This window comes from Oncorhynchus clarkii, chromosome 19, assembly GCF_045791955.1.
Source record: "Oncorhynchus clarkii lewisi isolate Uvic-CL-2024 chromosome 19, UVic_Ocla_1.0, whole genome shotgun sequence".
Lineage (NCBI taxonomy): Eukaryota > Metazoa > Chordata > Actinopteri > Salmoniformes > Salmonidae > Oncorhynchus > Oncorhynchus clarkii.
Genome location: NC_092165.1, coordinates 1,874,259 through 1,891,431, shown reverse-complemented (window position 1 = coordinate 1,891,431; position 17,173 = coordinate 1,874,259). Strand labels below are relative to the sequence as shown.

The 17,173-nt window shown below is 44.2% G+C and overlaps 1 protein-coding gene across 1 annotated transcript; it reads right to left on the bottom strand.

The window, feature by feature from the left end:
• Nucleotides 1–3,073: 3,073 nt before the first annotated feature.
• LOC139374082 (rho-related GTP-binding protein RhoH-like) lies at nucleotides 3,074–9,320 on the bottom strand. Its single transcript, XM_071115071.1, has 3 exons — nucleotides 8,210–9,320; nucleotides 4,991–5,140; nucleotides 3,074–4,073 (listed from the first exon to the last, which is right to left on the bottom strand). Exons 1-3 carry the CDS (start codon nucleotides 8,366–8,368, stop codon nucleotides 3,801–3,803), a joined length of 582 nt encoding a protein of 193 aa, XP_070971172.1. The 5' UTR covers nucleotides 8,369–9,320; the 3' UTR covers nucleotides 3,074–3,800.
• Between the last annotated feature and the right edge of the window lie 7,853 nt (nucleotides 9,321–17,173).

Here is a 17,173-nt window from a genome sequence, read left to right as displayed (position 1 = left end):
GGTTAATGAGCTCCAGACTGTTACTGTCAGGGTTAATGTAACAGAGACTGTTACTGTCAGGGTTAATGTAACAGAGACTGTTACTGTCAGGGTTAATGTAACAGAGACTGTTACTGTCAGGGTTAATGAGCTCCAGACTGTTACTGTCAGGGTTAATGTAATAGAGACTGTTACTGTCAGGGTTAATGTAACAGAGACTGTTACTGTCAGGGTTAATGTAACAGAGACTGTTACTGTCAGGGTTAATGTAACAGAGACTGTTACTGTCAGGGTTAATGTAACAGAGACTGTTACTGTCAGGGTTAATGAGCTCCAGACTGTTACTGTCAGGGTTAATGTAACAGAGACTGTTACTGTCAGGGTTAATGTAACAGAGACTGTTACTGTCAGGGTTAATGTAACAGAGACTGTTACTGTCAGGGTTAATGAGCTCCAGACTGTTACTGTCAGGGTTAATGTAACAGAGACTGTTACTGTCAGGGTTAATGTAACAGAGACTGTTACTGTCAGGGTTAATGTAACAGAGACTGTTACTGTCAGGGTTAATGTAACAGAGACTGTTACTGTCAGGGTTAATGAGCTCCAGACTGTTACTGTCAGGGTTAATGTAACAGAGACTGTTACTGTCAGGGTTAATGTAACAGAGACTGTTACTGTCAGGGTTAATGTAACAGAGACTGTTACTGTCAGGGTTAATGAGCTCCAGACTGTTACTGTCAGGGTTAATGTAACAGAGACTGTTACTGTCAGGGTTAATGTAACAGAGACTGTTACTGTCAGGGTTAATGTAACAGAGACTGTTACTGTCAGGGTTAATGAGCTCCAGACTGTTACTGTCAGGGTTAATGAGCTCCAGACTGTTACTGTCAGGGTTAATGTAACAGAGACTGTTACTGTCAGGGTTAATGTAACAGAGACTGTTACTGTCAGGGTTAATGTAACAGAGACTGTTACTGTCAGGGTTAATGAGCTCCAGACTGTTACTGTCAGGGTTAATGTAACAGAGACTGTTACTGTCAGGGTTAATGTAACAGAGACTGTTACTGTCAGGGTTAATGTAACAGAGACTGTTACTGTCAGGGTTAATGTAACAGAGACTGTTACTGTCAGGGTTAATGAGCTCCAGACTGTTACTGTCAGGGTTAATGTAACAGAGACTGTTACTGTCAGGGTTAATGAGCTCCAGACTGTTACTGTCAGGGTTAATGTAACAGAGACTGTTACTGTCAGGGTTAATGTAACAGAGACTGTTACTGTCAGGGTTAATGTAACAGAGACTGTTACTGTCAGGGTTAATGTAACAGAGACTGTTACTGTCAGGGTTAATGTAACAGAGACTGTTACTGTCAGGGTTAATGTAACAGAGACTGTTACTGTCAGGGTTAATGTTACAGAGACTGTTACTGTCAGGGTTAATGTAACAGAGACTGTTACTGTCAGGGTTAATGTTACAGAGACTGTTACTGTCAGGGTTAATGTAACAGAGACTGTTACTGACAGGGTTAATGTAACAGAGACTGTTACTGTCAGGGTTAATGTAACAGAGACTGTTACTGTCAGGGTTAATGTAACAGAGACTGTTACTGTCAGGGTTAATGTAACAGAGACTGTTACTGTCAGGGTTAATGAGCTCCAGACTGTTACTGTCAGGGTTAATGTAACAGAGACTGTTACTGTCAGGGTTAATGTAACAGAGACTGTTACTGTCAGGGTTAATGTAACAGAGACTGTTACTGACAGGGTTAATGAGCTCCAGACTGTTACTGTCAGGGTTAATGTTACAGAGACTGTTACTGTCAGGGTTAATGTAACAGAGACTGTTACTGACAGGGTTAATGAGCTCCAGACTGTTACTGTCAGGGTTAATGTAACAGAGACTGTTACTGTCAGGGTTAATGTAACAGAGACTGTTACTGTCAGGGTTAATGTAACAGAGACTGTTACTGACAGGGTTAATGTAACAGAGACTGTTACTGTCAGGGTTAATGTAACAGAGACTGTTACTGACAGGGTTAATGAGCTCCAGATTGTTACTGTCAGGGTTAATGTAACAGAGACTGTTACTGTCAGGGTTAATGAGCTCCAGACTGTTACTGGCTGTCAACTACAGCTGCTGCGGTCATCATCTCTGATCTCAACCTTCACCACAACACAACACTGTCATCCTCCCTCATCCTGTCTGTGTGTGTGTGAGATATTCATGTGACAGTACATGGCTAATCAGTACTTTGGTTTTCCTACTCCAAGATCTCTTTAAATATGCTGATTTCTTAGTAGAATTTATAGGTGGAAGGTCATTTATTTATGAATTATGTTCAGGCACACTGTTGGGCAACATGTATTTATTTATGAATTATGTTCAGGCATACTGTTGGGCAACATGTATTTATTTATGAATTATGTTCAGGCACACTGTTGGGCAACATGTATTTATTTATGAATTATGTCCAGGCATACTGTTGGGCAACATGTATTTATTTATGAATTATGTTCAGGCATACTGTTGGGCAACATGTATTTATTTATGAATTATGTTCAGGCACACTGTTGGGCAACATTAATTTATTTATGAATTATGTTCAGGCATACTGTTGGGCAACATGTATTTATTTATGAATTATGTTCAGGCATACTGTTGGGCAACATTTATTTATTTATGAATTATGTTCAGGCATACTGTTGGGCAACATGTATTTATTTATGAATTATGTTCAGGCACACTGTTGGGCAACATTAATTTATTTATGAATTATGTTCAGGCACACTGTTGGGCAACATGTATTTATTTATGAATTATGTTCAGGCATCCTGTTGGGCAACATGTATTTATTTATGAATTATGTTCAGGCATACTGTTGGGCAACATGTATTTATTTATGAATTATGTTCAGGCACACTGTTGGGCAACATGTATTTATTTATGAATTATGTTCAGGCATCCTGTTGGGCAACATGTATTTATTTATGAATTATGTTCAGGCATACTGTTGGGCAACATGTATTTATTTATGAATTATGTTCAGGCACACTGTTGGGCAACATGTATTTATTTATGAATTATGTTCAGGCACACTGTTGGGCAACATGTATTTATTTATGAATTATGTTCAGGCACACTGTTGGGCAACATTTATTTAACAAAGGAAACGGACAAACCTGAGCTAGAAAACCTTTACAAAAGGAGAACTTTTAACATCTATAGACGGAGAACGGAAATAGTTGTTATCGACTTGTATTGTTTTATTTTATTGTGAACTGAAATAAGAATTAAAAAACAAAAAAACAAACTTGTCAGGGATAATGTCACGGCCCCTCCTCTGTAGTGCAGGGGCGGTTCCTCCTGCAGGCGGAGGGTCGTTAGTGATTGGAGGAGCCACCTGGGCTCAGGGTATTTAAACTGCTTCACTAATCACTCTCGTCTCTCTCTCTCTCTCCTCCAGGAGAGAGTTAAACAACAGTTAAACAAGAGTTCCCCCAAAACCACAGGTCCTGGGGTCAGACAGGACCTCAGTTCCCCCAAAACCACAGGTCATGAGGTCAGACAGGACCTCAGTTCCCCCAAAACCACAGGTCATGGGGTCAGACAGGACCTCGAACAGTTCAAGTCAGACACAGTGATGTAGTCGAGTCATTAACCCGCCAGTCTCAAGTCCCTGGTGATGAGTCCAAGTCTGCAGTCGCCACTGGCCCCGAGACCTGATCCCAGAGCAGTAGTTAGAGGCTTCAGTATCCACCCAGCACCACCCCAATCTAGGCACCACCCCAACCTAGCCCCCCCCCCCCCCCAAAAGGTTCAGAGGTCAAAACACCACGCAGCTGTTGATATCAAACATCCGCGGACGCGTCCGTTTCCTGGCCTGGTTCACCGCTGTCCTCACCGCACACTCGAACACTTGCTGCACGCCGCGGTTGCTTAGCGACGAGCACTCCAGGTATCCCTTGGCCCGTATGTCCTGAGCGAGGCGTTTGCCCTCGGCGGCGGAGGAGCAGGAGGCGCTGTGAGGCCCGGAGTCACGCTGGTCCGTCTGGGTGGCCACCACCAGCACCGGGACACGGGGAAGGTTGTCACGCACCTACAATGACATTAAAATGTTTTTAAAACAACCATTTTGTTATAGTCAAATAGTTCTAAACATGTGTTTTGATACAGGATATATGAAGCCAGAGTTGGGCTCAATTCCATTTCAACTCAGGAAGTGAACTGAAATCCTAATACCAATTCCTTCTCACTGCTTCTCAATGAGAGAGAGAGAGAGAGAGAGAGAGAGAGGGAGAGAGACAGAGAGAGAGAGAGAGAGACAGACAGAGAGAGACAGAGAGAGAGAAAGAGAGAGAGAGAGAGAGAGAGAGAGACAGAGAGAGAGAGAGAGAGACAGAGAGAGAGAGAGAGAGAGAGACAGAGAGAGACAGAGAGAGAGAGAGAGAGAGAGAGAGAGAGAGACAGAGAGAGAGAGAGAGAGAGAGAGAGAGAGAGACAGAGAGAGACAGAGAGAGAGAGAGAGAGAGACAGAGAGAGACAGAGAGAGAGAGAGACAGAGGGAGAGAGAGAGAGAGACAGAGAGAGAGACAGAGAGAGAGAGAGAGAGACAGAGAGAGAGAGAGACAGAGAGACAGAGAGAGAGAGACAGAGAGAGAGAGAGAGAGACAGAGAGAGAGAGAGAGAGAGAGAGAGACAGAGAGAGAGAGAGAGAAAACAAAAATGGAATCAGATCTTTAGTTTACCGAAGCATCCAACTACTGATGTGTCTACTTCCTGAATTGACTCAAATGATTATTTCAGACGTGTCTGTAAGAATAGAAAAAGGTTGTTTGGTTTAGCGGTCTGAGCTGCTGCCTCTGGAGAGCGTGTTCTACGTAGCGTCAGGTTGGAATCCGTCCCACCGCTCTCTCTCTCTCCGACCTTTCACCTCTCTCTATCCAATAAAAACACACACACACAGAACACTTCCAGAAGGATCTACTCAGAGAGTAGGAAAAGGTCGTCCCGTACCTCTACCAGCCACTTGTGCTTGACGCTGGCGAGGGAGGCGGCGTTGGCCACGGAGTAGCAGATCAGGACCACATCCGCCTGCTGATAGGACATCGGACGGATCTGTCTGAACGTGTCATTTCCTGCCGTGTCCCACAAACCCAGGTTGATCTGGAGAGTAAAACAAATATGTTATAAATGTGTCTTTTTAAAAAAAAAAGTTTTAATTATTCAATAATTTTGTTGTTGTTCTGTCTTATTCGAAATCATATTTGTAATGTTTTAAAATGTTTTATTCTTTGTGACGTTGAGATGCTCTTTAAATAAAGCTCTTTAAATAAAGCATTAAAAATACAAAACAAAGACACCACAGGGATAAACAGCCTCATTACCATCAGAGGGGTTAAAGGTCGTGAAGGATGTGTCAGGGGGGTCATTTCCTGATCAGGTGACCCTCCGACCTCTCCAGTGTGTTGTGATGTTGACACTACCGTGTTAATGTATGGTGAGAGTTCAATGATGTAATATGTAAATTCCAGTCTGAAGCAAGTAGCCTAGCAACAGGGTAGCCTAGCGACAGGGTAGCCGAGTGGTTAGATCGCTGGGCCAGTAACCCATTATGTTGCTGTATCGAAACCCCGAGCTGACAAGGTAAAAAAACATGTCGTTCTGCCCCCTGAACAAGGCAGTTAACCCTACTGTTCCTAGACCAGTTAACCCTACTGTTCCTAGACCAGTTAACCCACTGTTCCTAGACCAGTTAACCCACTGTTCCTAGACCAGTTAACCCACTGTTCCTAGACCAGTTAACCCTACTGTTCCTAGACCAGTTAACCCACTGTTCCTAGACCAGTTAACCCTACTGTTCCTAGACCAGTTAACCCACTGTTCCTAGACCAGTTAACCCTACTGTTCCTAGACCAGTTAACCCACTGTTCCTAGACCAGTTAACCCTACTGTTCCTAGACCAGTTAACCCACTGTTCCTAGACCAGTTTAACCCACTGTTCCTAGACCAGTTAACCCACTGTTCCTAGACCAGTTAACCCACTGTTCCTAGACCAGTTAACCCACTGTTCCTCGGTAGGCCGTCATTGTAAATAAGAATTTGTTCTTAAATGACTTGCCTAGTTAAATAAAAAGGTTAATATATATATATATATATATTTAAGAACCAATTCCTAAATAATAATACAATTATTATTTGCAATAAATACAAATTATATATATATAAAACTAAAAATGAATACCAAAAAATCCTTTGAATTCCTTTCCCTCAGCCATGAGGTCGTTTTGTCCCCGTCTCTATCGAGTCCCATGTGTTGTATTTTAAAAACCATAAAACTCTGGAAACCAAAACTCATATGTAGAAAATAGATCATCAACGTGCCTACTAAATAAGATCTAGAAACCGCCAACAACCAACACGACAGACCATCACCATGTTGCTTGGCGCTGAACTGGGGATTGTCTGGCAGATCGTTCGCTAACGCTCATAAGGACCAGTCTAAATGAATAAACAGGCCGGATCTGGTCCGCGGGCCGCCAGTTGAACAGCCCTGATGTAAAGGGTATTATTGTAGTAGGTAAATGAGTTGTAGTGTATTATTGTAGTAGTTAAATGTGTTGTAGTGTATTATTGTAGTAGTTAAATGTGTTGTAGTGTATTATTGTAGTAGTTAAATGAGTTGTAGGGTATTATTGTAGTAGTTAAATGATTTGTAGTGTATTATTGTAGTAGGTAAATTAGTTGTAGTGTATTATTGTAGTAGGTAAATGATTTGTAGTGTATTATTGTAGTAGGTAAATGATTTGTAGGGTATTATTGTAGTAGTTAAATGAGGTAAAGGGTATTATTGTAGTAGTTAAATGAGTTGTAGTGTATTATTGTAGTAGTTAAATGATTTGTAGTGTATTATTGTAGTAGTTAAATGAGTTGTAGTGTATTATTGTAGTAGTTAAATGAGTTGTAGTGTATTATTGTAGTAGTTAAATGATTTGTAGTGTATTATTGTAGTAGTTAAATGAGTTGTAGTGTATTATTGTAGTAGTTAAATGAGTTGTAGTGTATTATTGTAGTAGTTAAATGATTTGTAGTGTATTATTGTAGTAGGTAAATGTATTATTCCTACCGGAGCCCTGATGTAAAGGGTATTATTGTAGTAGGTAAAGGGTATTATTGTAGTAGGTAAAGGGTATTATTGTAGTAGGTAAAGGGTATTATTGTAGTAGGTAAAGGGTATTATTGTAGTAGTTAAAGGGTATTATTGTAGTAGGTAAAGGGTATTATTGTAGTAGGTAAAGGTATTATTGTAGTAGGTAAAGGGTATTATTGTAGTAGGTAAAGGGTATTATTGTAGTAGGTAAAGGGTATTATTGTAGTAGGTAAAGGGTATTATTGTAGTAGGTAAAGGGTATTATTGTAGTAGGTAAAGGGTATTATTGTAGTAGGTAAAGGGTATTATTGTAGTAGGTAAAGGGTATTATTGTAGTAGGTAAAGGGTATTATTGTAGTAGGTAAAGGGTATTATTGTAGTAGGTAACGGGTATTATTGTAGTAGGTAAAGGGTATTATTGTAGTAGGTAAAGGGTATTATTGTAGTAGGTAAAGGGTATTATTGTAGTAGGTAAAGGGTATTATTGTAGTAGGTAAAGGGTATTATTGTAGTAGGTAAAGGGTATTATTGTAGTAGGTAAAGGGTATTATTGTAGTAGGTAAAGGGTATTATTGTAGTAGGTAACGGGTATTATTGTAGTAGGTAAAGGGTATTATTGTAGTAGGTAAAGGGTATTATTGTAGTAGGTAAAGGGTATTATTGTAGTAGGTAAAGGGTATTATTGTAGTAGGTAAAGGGTATTATTGTAGTAGGTAAAGGGTATTATTGTAGTAGGTAAAGGGTATTATTGTAGTAGGTAAAGGGTATTATTGTAGTAGGTAAAGGGTATTATTGTAGTAGGTAAAGGGTATTATTGTAGTAGGTAAAGGGTATTATTGTAGTAGGTAAAGGGTATTATTGTAGTAGGTAAAGGGTATTATTGTAGTAGGTAAAGGGTATTATTGTAGTAGGTAAAGGGTATTATTGTAGTAGGTAAAGGGTATTATTGTAGTAGGTAAAGGGTATTATTGTAGTAGGTAAAGGGTATTATTGTAGTAGGTAAAGGGTATTATTGTAGTAGGTAAAGGGTATTATTGTAGTAGGTAAAGGGTATTATTGTAGTAGGTAAAGGGTTTTATTCCTACCGGGGCCCCGTCCATGAAGACCTCCACTCCAGTGTTCTCGTACACAGTTGGTTTGTAGCACTCAGGGAAGGTCTCTGAGGTGAAGCGAACCAGGAGGGCCGTCTTCCCGACAGCACTGTCCCCCACCAGCACACACTTCACCTGGGTCTCCGCGCTCATGGCTGCTGCTCCGCTCGGAACCCTGGGGGTTGTAGTTCTTTAGGGAGACGTTGAGTTGTAGTCCTGAAGCAGAGAGGAGGGTTGAGATCAGGGGGTTGTGACGTCCATAGTGATGGTGGTCACCTTCTCTGTGATACTCTCTGTGGGGGTTGTAGTTCTTTAGGGAGATGTAGTCCTGAAGTAGAGGAGGGTTGAGATCAGGGGGTTGTGGTCACCTTCTCTGTGATACTCTCTGTGGGGGTTGTAGTTCTTTAGGGAGACGTTGAGTTGTAGTCCTGAAGCGGAGAGGAGGGTTGAGATCAGGGGGTTGTGACGTCCATAGTGATGGTGGTCACCTTCTCTGTGATACACTCTGTGGGGGTTGTAGTTCCTTAGGGAGATGTTGTAGTCCTGAAGTAGAGGAGGGTTAGGATCAGGGGGTTGTGGTCACCTTCTCTGTGATACTCTCTGTGGGGGTTGTAGTTCTTTAGGGAGATGTTGTAGTCCTGAAGTAGAGGAGGGTTGAGATCAGGGGGTTGTGGTCACCTACTCTGTGATACTCTCTGTGGGGGTTGTAGTTCCTTAGGGAGACGTTGTAGTCCTGAAGTAGAGGAGGGTTGAGATCAGGGGGTTGTGGTCACCTACTCTGTGATACTCTCTGTGGGGGTTGTAGTTCCTTAGGGAGACGTTGTAGTCCTGAAGTAGAGGAGGGTTGAGATCAGGGGGTTGTGGTCACCTACTCTGTGATACTCTCTGTGGGGGTTGTAGTTCCTTAGGGAGACGTTGTAGTCCTGAAGTAGAGGAGGGTTGAGATCAGGGGGTTGTGGTCACCTGGTGTGTAGAGTCATGATGCTAACTGCATGTGTATCTCTCTCACCACAGAGTTTACTGGCTCTACTGCTCCAGTAGAGAAGCTGAAGGGCTCTGACTGTCTTCATATGGTTTTCACTCTGTCTCTCTCTCTACACACTCTCTCTCTACACACACTCTCTCTACACACACACACCTCTCTCTACACACACACACCTCTCACTCTACACACTCTCTCTCTACACACACACACCTCTCTCTACACACACACACCTCTCACTCTCTCTCTACACACACTCTCTCTACACACACTCTCTCTACACACACACACCTCTCTCTCTACACACACACACCTCTCTCTACACACACACACCTCTCACTCTCTCTCTACACGCACTCTCTCTACACACTCTCTCTCTACACACTCTCTCTCTACACACACTCTCTCTACACACACACACCTCTCTCTACACACACACACCTCTCTCTACACATTCTCTCTCTCTCTCTCTCTCTACACACTCTCTCTCTACACACCTCTCTCTACACACACACTCTCTCTACACACTCTCTCTCTACACACTCTCTCTCTACACACACTCTCTCTACACACACACACCTCTCTCTACACACACACACCTCTCTCTACACACTCTCTCTCTCTCTCTCTCTCTACACACTCTCTCTCTACACACACACACCTATCTCTACACACTCTCTCTCTACACACACACACCTCTCACTCTCTACACACACACACACACTCTCTCTACACACACACACCTCTCACTCTCTCTCTACACACTCTCTCTCTACACACACACACCTCTCACTCTCTCTCTACACACACTCTCTCTACACACACACACCTCTCTCTACACACACACACCTCTCACTCTCTCTCTACACACTCTCTCTCTACACACACTCTCTCTCTACACACACACACCTCTCTCTACACACACACACCTCTCACTCTCTCTCTACACACACACACCTCTCTCTACACACACACACCTCTCACTCTCTCTCTACACACACTCTCTCTCTACACACACACACCTCTCACTCTCTCTCTACACACACACACCTCTCACTCTACACACACACACACCTCTCACTCTACACACACACACACACACACACACTCTCTCTACACACTCTCTCTCTACACACACACACCTCTCACTCTCTCTCTACACACACTCTCTCTCTACACACACACACCTCTCACTCTCTACACACACACCTCTCACTCTCTCTACACACACACACACACTCTCTCTCTCTCTACACACACACACACCTCTCACTCTACACACACACACCTCTCACTCTCTCTCTACACACACACACACACACACACACACACACACTCTCTCTCTCTCTCTCTCTCTCTCTCTACACACACATTTTTCACTCACTCTACACACACACACTCTTTCTCTCTCTCTACACACACTCTCTCTCTCTCTCTACACACACACACTCTCTACACACACACCTCTCTCTCTCTACACACACACACCTCTCTCTACACACACACTCTCCCTCTCTCTACACACACTCTCTCTACACACACACACACTCTCTCTCTAACTCTCTCTCTCTCGCTACACACACACACACTCTCTCTCTCTCTACACACACACACACTCTCTCACTCTACACACACACACTCTCTCTCTCTCTCTACACACACACTCTCTCTCTCTCTACACACACACACTCTCTCTCTCTCTACAAACACACACTCTCTCTCTACACACTCTCTCTCTCTCTACAAACACACACTCTCTCTCTACACACACTCTCTCTCTACACACACTCTCTCTCTCTCTCTACACACACACTCTCTCTCTCTCTACACACACACACACACTCTCTCTACACACATACACACACTCTCTCTCTCTCTACACACACACACACTCTCTCTACACACATACACACACTCTCTCTCTCTCTACACACACACTCTCTCTCTCTCTCTACACACACACACTCTCTCTCTACACACATACACACTCTCTCTCTACACACATACACACTCTCTCCAACTCTCTCTCTCTGTCTAAACACAGCTCCCCCCCATCTATCTCAGTTCCTCTTCACTTACCTCTCTGTGTTCTCCACGGAGTTGACACCAGGCTCCGCCTCCTGCGATCAATCGAGGTCACCTGACGTCACAGGTGATTATTCCATCCAATCAGGGCCCGGCGTACGGTAGAGAGCTGTGAGAACATTATCTGATGAGGACACCGTTGACTCCTACTAATTGTGCAGGTTTTCGTTCCAGCCCAGCACTAAAACACATCAGATTCAGCTTTTTTTTTATTAGGCTGCACATATGTCATACACTGTGACAAGCTGCTGATGTAAAAGAAGGGCTATTTAAAATAAAATAAGTGATTGATTGACATTTAAATTTACAGAGAAAAGCTGGCCGAAATCTGAGCATGTACCTTCTCCTCTCCGTAGTGACCCAGTCATGTATGAGGGAGGGAGGACAGAGCCGACCCATAGATGTGGTTATTAACTCCTACAGTGATAACGCCAGAGAAGAGGGAGGGAGAACAGCACCGACCCATAGATGTGGTTATTAACTCCTACAGTGATAACGCCAGAGAAGAGGGAGTGAGGACAGCACCGACCCATAGATTTGGTTATTATCTCCTACAGTGATAACGCCAGAGAAGAGGGAGGGAGGACAGCGCCGACCCATAGATGTGGTTATTAACTCCTACAGTGATAACGCCAGAGAAGAGGGAGGGAGGACAGCACTGACCCATAGATGTGGTTATTAACTCCTACAGTGATAACGCCAGAGAAGAGGGAGGGAGGGAGGACAGCACCGACCCATAGATGTGGTTATTAACTCCTACAGTGATAACGCCAGAGAAGAGGGAGGGAGGACAGCACCGACCCATAGATTTGGTTATTAACTCCTACAGTGATAACGCCAGAGAAGAGGGAGGGAGGACAGAGCCGACCCATAGATGTGGTTATTAACTCCTACAGTGATAACGCCAGAGAAGAGGGAGGGAGGACAGCACCGACCCATAGATGTGGTTATTAACTCCTACAGTGATAACGCCAGAGAAGAGGGAGGGAGGACAGCACCGACCCATAGATTTGGTTATTATCTCCTACAGTGATAACGCCAGAGAAGAGGGAGGGAGGACAGAGCCGACCCATAGATTTGGTTATTAACTCCTACAGTGATAACGCCAGAGAAGAGGGAGGGAGGGAGGACAGCACCGACCCATAGATTTGGTTATTAACTCCTACAGTGATAACGCCAGAGAAGAGGGAGGGAGGACAGAGCCGACCCATAGATTTGGTTATTAACTCCTACAGTGATAACGCCAGAGAAGAGGGAGGGAGGACAGCACCGACCCATAGATTTGGTTATTAACTCCTACAGTGATAACGCCAGAGAAGAGGGAGGGAGGACAGAGCCGACCCATAGATTTGGTTATTAACTCCTACAGTGATAACGCCAGAGAAGAGGGAGGGAGGGAGGACAGCACCGACCCATAGATTTGGTTATTAACTCCTACAGTGATAACGCCAGAGAAGAGGGAGGGAGGACAGAGCCGACCCATAGATTTGGTTATTAACTCCTACAGTGATAACGCCAGAGAAGAGGGAGGGAGGACAGCACCGACCCATAGATTTGGTTATTAACTCCTACAGTGATAACGCCAGAGAAGAGGGAGGGAGGACAGCGCCGACCCATAGATTTGGTTATTAACTCCTACAGTGATAACGCCAGAGAAAAGGGACGGAGGACAGCGCCGACCCATAGATTTGGTTATTAACTCCTACAGTGATAACGCCAGAGAAGAGGGAGGGAGGACAGAGCCGACCCATAGATTTGGTTATTAACTCCTACAGTGATAACGCCAGAGAAGAGGGAGGGAGGACAGCACCGACCCATAGATGTGGTTATTAACTCCTACAGTGATAACGCCAGAGAAGAGGGAGGGAGGACAGAGCCGACCCATAGATGTGGTTATTAACTCCTACAGTGATAACGCCAGAGAAGAGGGAGGGAGGACAGCGCCGACCCATAGATTTGGTTATTAACTCCTACAGTGATAACGCCAGAGAAGAGGGAGGGAGGACAGCGCCGACCCATAGATTTGGTTATTAACTCCTACAGTGATAACGCCAGAGAAGAGGGAGGGAGGACAGCACCGACCCATAGATGTGGTTATTAACTCCTACAGTGATAACGCCAGAGAAGAGGGAGGGAGGACAGCACCGACCCATAGATTTGGTTATTAACTCCTACAGTGATAACGCCAGAGAAGAGGGAGGGAGGACAGAGCCGACCCATAGATGTGGTTATTAACTCCTACAGTGATAACGCCAGAGAAGAGGGAGGGAGGACAGAGCCGACCCATAGATGTGGTTATTAACTCCTACAGTGATAACGCCAGAGAAGAGGGAGGGAGGACAGCACCGACCCATAGATGTGGTTATTAACTCCTACAGTGATAACGCCAGAGAAGAGGGAGGGAGGACAGCACCGACCCATAGATTTGGTTATTAACTCCTACAGTGATAACGCCAGAGAAGAGGGAGGGAGGACAGCACCGACCCATAGATGTGGTTGTTAACTCCTACAGTGATAACGCCAGAGAAGAGGGAGGGAGGACAGCACCGACCCATAGATGTGGTTATTAACTCCTACAGTGATAACGCCAGAGAAGAGGGAGGGAGGACAGCACCGACCCATAGATGTGGTTATTAACTCCTACAGTGATAACGCCAGAGAAGAGGGAGGGAGGACAGCACCGACCCATAGATTTGGTTATTAACTCCTACAGTGATAACGCCAGAGAAGAGGGAGGGAGGACAGCACCGACCCATAGATGTGGTTATTAACTCCTACAGTGATAACGCCAGAGAAGAGGGAGGGAGGACAGCACCGACCCATAGATGTGGTTATTAACTCCTACAGTGATAACGCCAGAGAAGAGGGAGGGAGGACAGCACCGACCCATAGATTTGGTTATTAACTCCTACAGTGATAACGCCAGAGAAGAGGGAGGGAGGACAGCACCGACCCATAGATTTGGTTATTAACTCCTACAGTGATAACGCCAGAGAAGAGGGAGGGAGGACAGCACCGACCCATAGATGTGGTTGTTAACTCCTACAGTGATAACGCCAGAGAAGAGGGAGGGAGGACAGCACCGACCCATAGATGTGGTTGTTAACTCCTACAGTGATAACGCCAGAGAAGAGGGAGGGAGGACAGCACCGACCCATAGATGTGGTTCTTAACTCCTACAGTGATAACGCCAGAGAAGAGGGAGGGAGGACAGCACCGACCCATAGATGTGGTTATTAACTCCTACAGTGATAACGCCAGAGAAGAGGGAGGGAGGACAGCACCGACCCATAGATTTGGTTATTAACTCCTACAGTGATAACGCCAGAGAAGAGGGAGGGAGGACAGCACCGACCCATAGATGTGGTTATTAACTCCTACAGTGATAACGCCAGAGAAGAGGGAGGGAGGACAGCACCGACCCATAGATTTGGTTATTATCTCCTACAGTGATAACGCCAGAGAAGAGGGAGGGAGGGAGGACAGCACCGACCCATAGATTTGGTTATTAACTCCTACAGTGATAACGCCAGAGAAGAGGGAGGGAGGACAGAGCCGACCCATAGATTTGGTTATTAACTCCTACAGTGATAACGCCAGAGAAGAGGGAGGGAGGACAGCACCGACCCATAGATTTGGTTATTAACTCCTACAGTGATAACGCCAGAGAAGAGGGAGGGAGGACAGAGCCGACCCATAGATTTGGTTATTAACTCCTACAGTGATAACGCCAGAGAAGAGGGAGGGAGGGAGGACAGCACCGACCCATAGATTTGGTTATTAACTCCTACAGTGATAACGCCAGAGAAGAGGGAGGGAGGACAGAGCCGACCCATAGATTTGGTTATTAACTCCTACAGTGATAACGCCAGAGAAGAGGGAGGGAGGACAGCACCGACCCATAGATGTGGTTATTAACTCCTACAGTGATAACGCCAGAGAAGAGGGAGGGAGGACAGCGCCGACCCATAGATTTGGTTATTAACTCCTACATTGATAACGCCAGAGAAGAGGGAGGGAGGACAGCACCGACCCATAGATTTGGTTATTAACTCCTACAGTGATAACGCCAGAGAAGAGGGAGGGAGGACAGCGCCGACCCATAGATTTGGTTATTAACTCCTACAGTGATAACGCCAGAGAAGAGGGAGGGAGGACAGCGCCGACCCATAGATTTGGTTATTAACTCCTACATTGATAACGCCAGAGAAGAGGGAGGGAGGACAGCGCCGACCCATAGATTTGGTTATTAACTAGGTTACCAATATATTCAAATATAAGGATTGACATATTTTCATTAAAAAAAAACAACTTTATTTTGATAAATTCATTCATACTATTTAATCTTTCCACATGTGCCTGCTCGTCAGGACACGGTCGTTCAGAGGAGCTACAGTAGCGAAACATCACATCGAACACAATCACTTTGTTTTACCTGTCTTTATTGATAGTTATGTGTATATATCCATTTTTTTTTTTTAAATGATTCATGATTTCGACTGGCTGTGAAACGCTGCCCGCCCGTCTCATCCCGACTCGTTCATTAATATGCGACAGCTGGAGGGGGAATTTGAATATTGAAACAATGTTGCAAAATGTCGGAGAGACAGACGGCAACGGTTTATACAAATCACCGCTGTTGAAAACTAAACGTTACTCTAAAAGAAATGTCATATAATGTCTAGATGCTTTTTATAAATTGCCTGGCTGGGCTGATGAGACAGTGGATTGCGCAGTCAGATGGAACGGAGTAAATAGGCATTTTGACTTCTTAGATTTAGCTGGTGGTACTTTGTGGAATAGACAACGGCTGGAATGCGGGTTTAACCAATCAGCATCTAGGATTAGACCCACCCGTTGTATAATGACTAACTAGACTACTGACTACGAACTAGACTAGACTACTGACTACTAACTAGACTACTGACTACAAACTAGACTACTGACTACTAACTAGACTAGACTACTGACTAGATTGTTGACTAGACTATTGACTACTAACTAGACTACTGACTAGATCATTGACTAGACTACTGACTAGATCATTGACTAGCCTATTGACTACTAACTAGACTACTGACTAGATTGACTACTAACTAGACTACTGACTAGATTACTGACTACTAACTAGACTACTGACTTGATCATTGACTAGATTACTGAATACTAACTAGACTACTAACTAGATCATTGACTAGACTACTGACTACTAACCAGACTACTGACTACTAACTAGACCTACTGACTAACTAGACTACTGACTGACTAGACTCCTAACTAGGCTACTGACTGACTAGACTACTGACTAGATCATTGACTAGATTACTGAATACTAACTAGACTACTAACTAGATCATTGACTAGACTACTGACTACTAACCAGACTACTGACTACTAACTAGACCTACTGACTACTAACTAGACCTACTGACTAACTAGACTACTGACTGACTAGACTCCTAACTAGGCTACTGACTCCTAACTAGACTCCTGACTACTCTCCCTACACAGCAATGGCAGCCCCCCAGGAGCCAAATGCAGACCACAACAGACTGAAGGTGTGTTTTGTCTTGAACCCAACTGATCCTCTATTAGGGCGTGTAAAGGATATACCGGTATTGTTACTGACATTGAGAAATGCCCTTGTTTTGTTTAAAATATGGACACCATTCACCATGACTTTATAAAGACACTAGATTAGAGAGTTAAGGGTTATTCAAACATCATCTACCCACAGGAGGAGTTGAACAGCTCTGTTCCTTCATCATCTACCCCCAGGAAGAGTTGAAAAGCTCTGTTCCTTCATCATCTACCCCCAGGAAGAGTTGAACAGCTCTGTTCCTTCATCATCTACCCCCAGGAAGAGTTGAAAAGCTGTTCCTTCACCATCT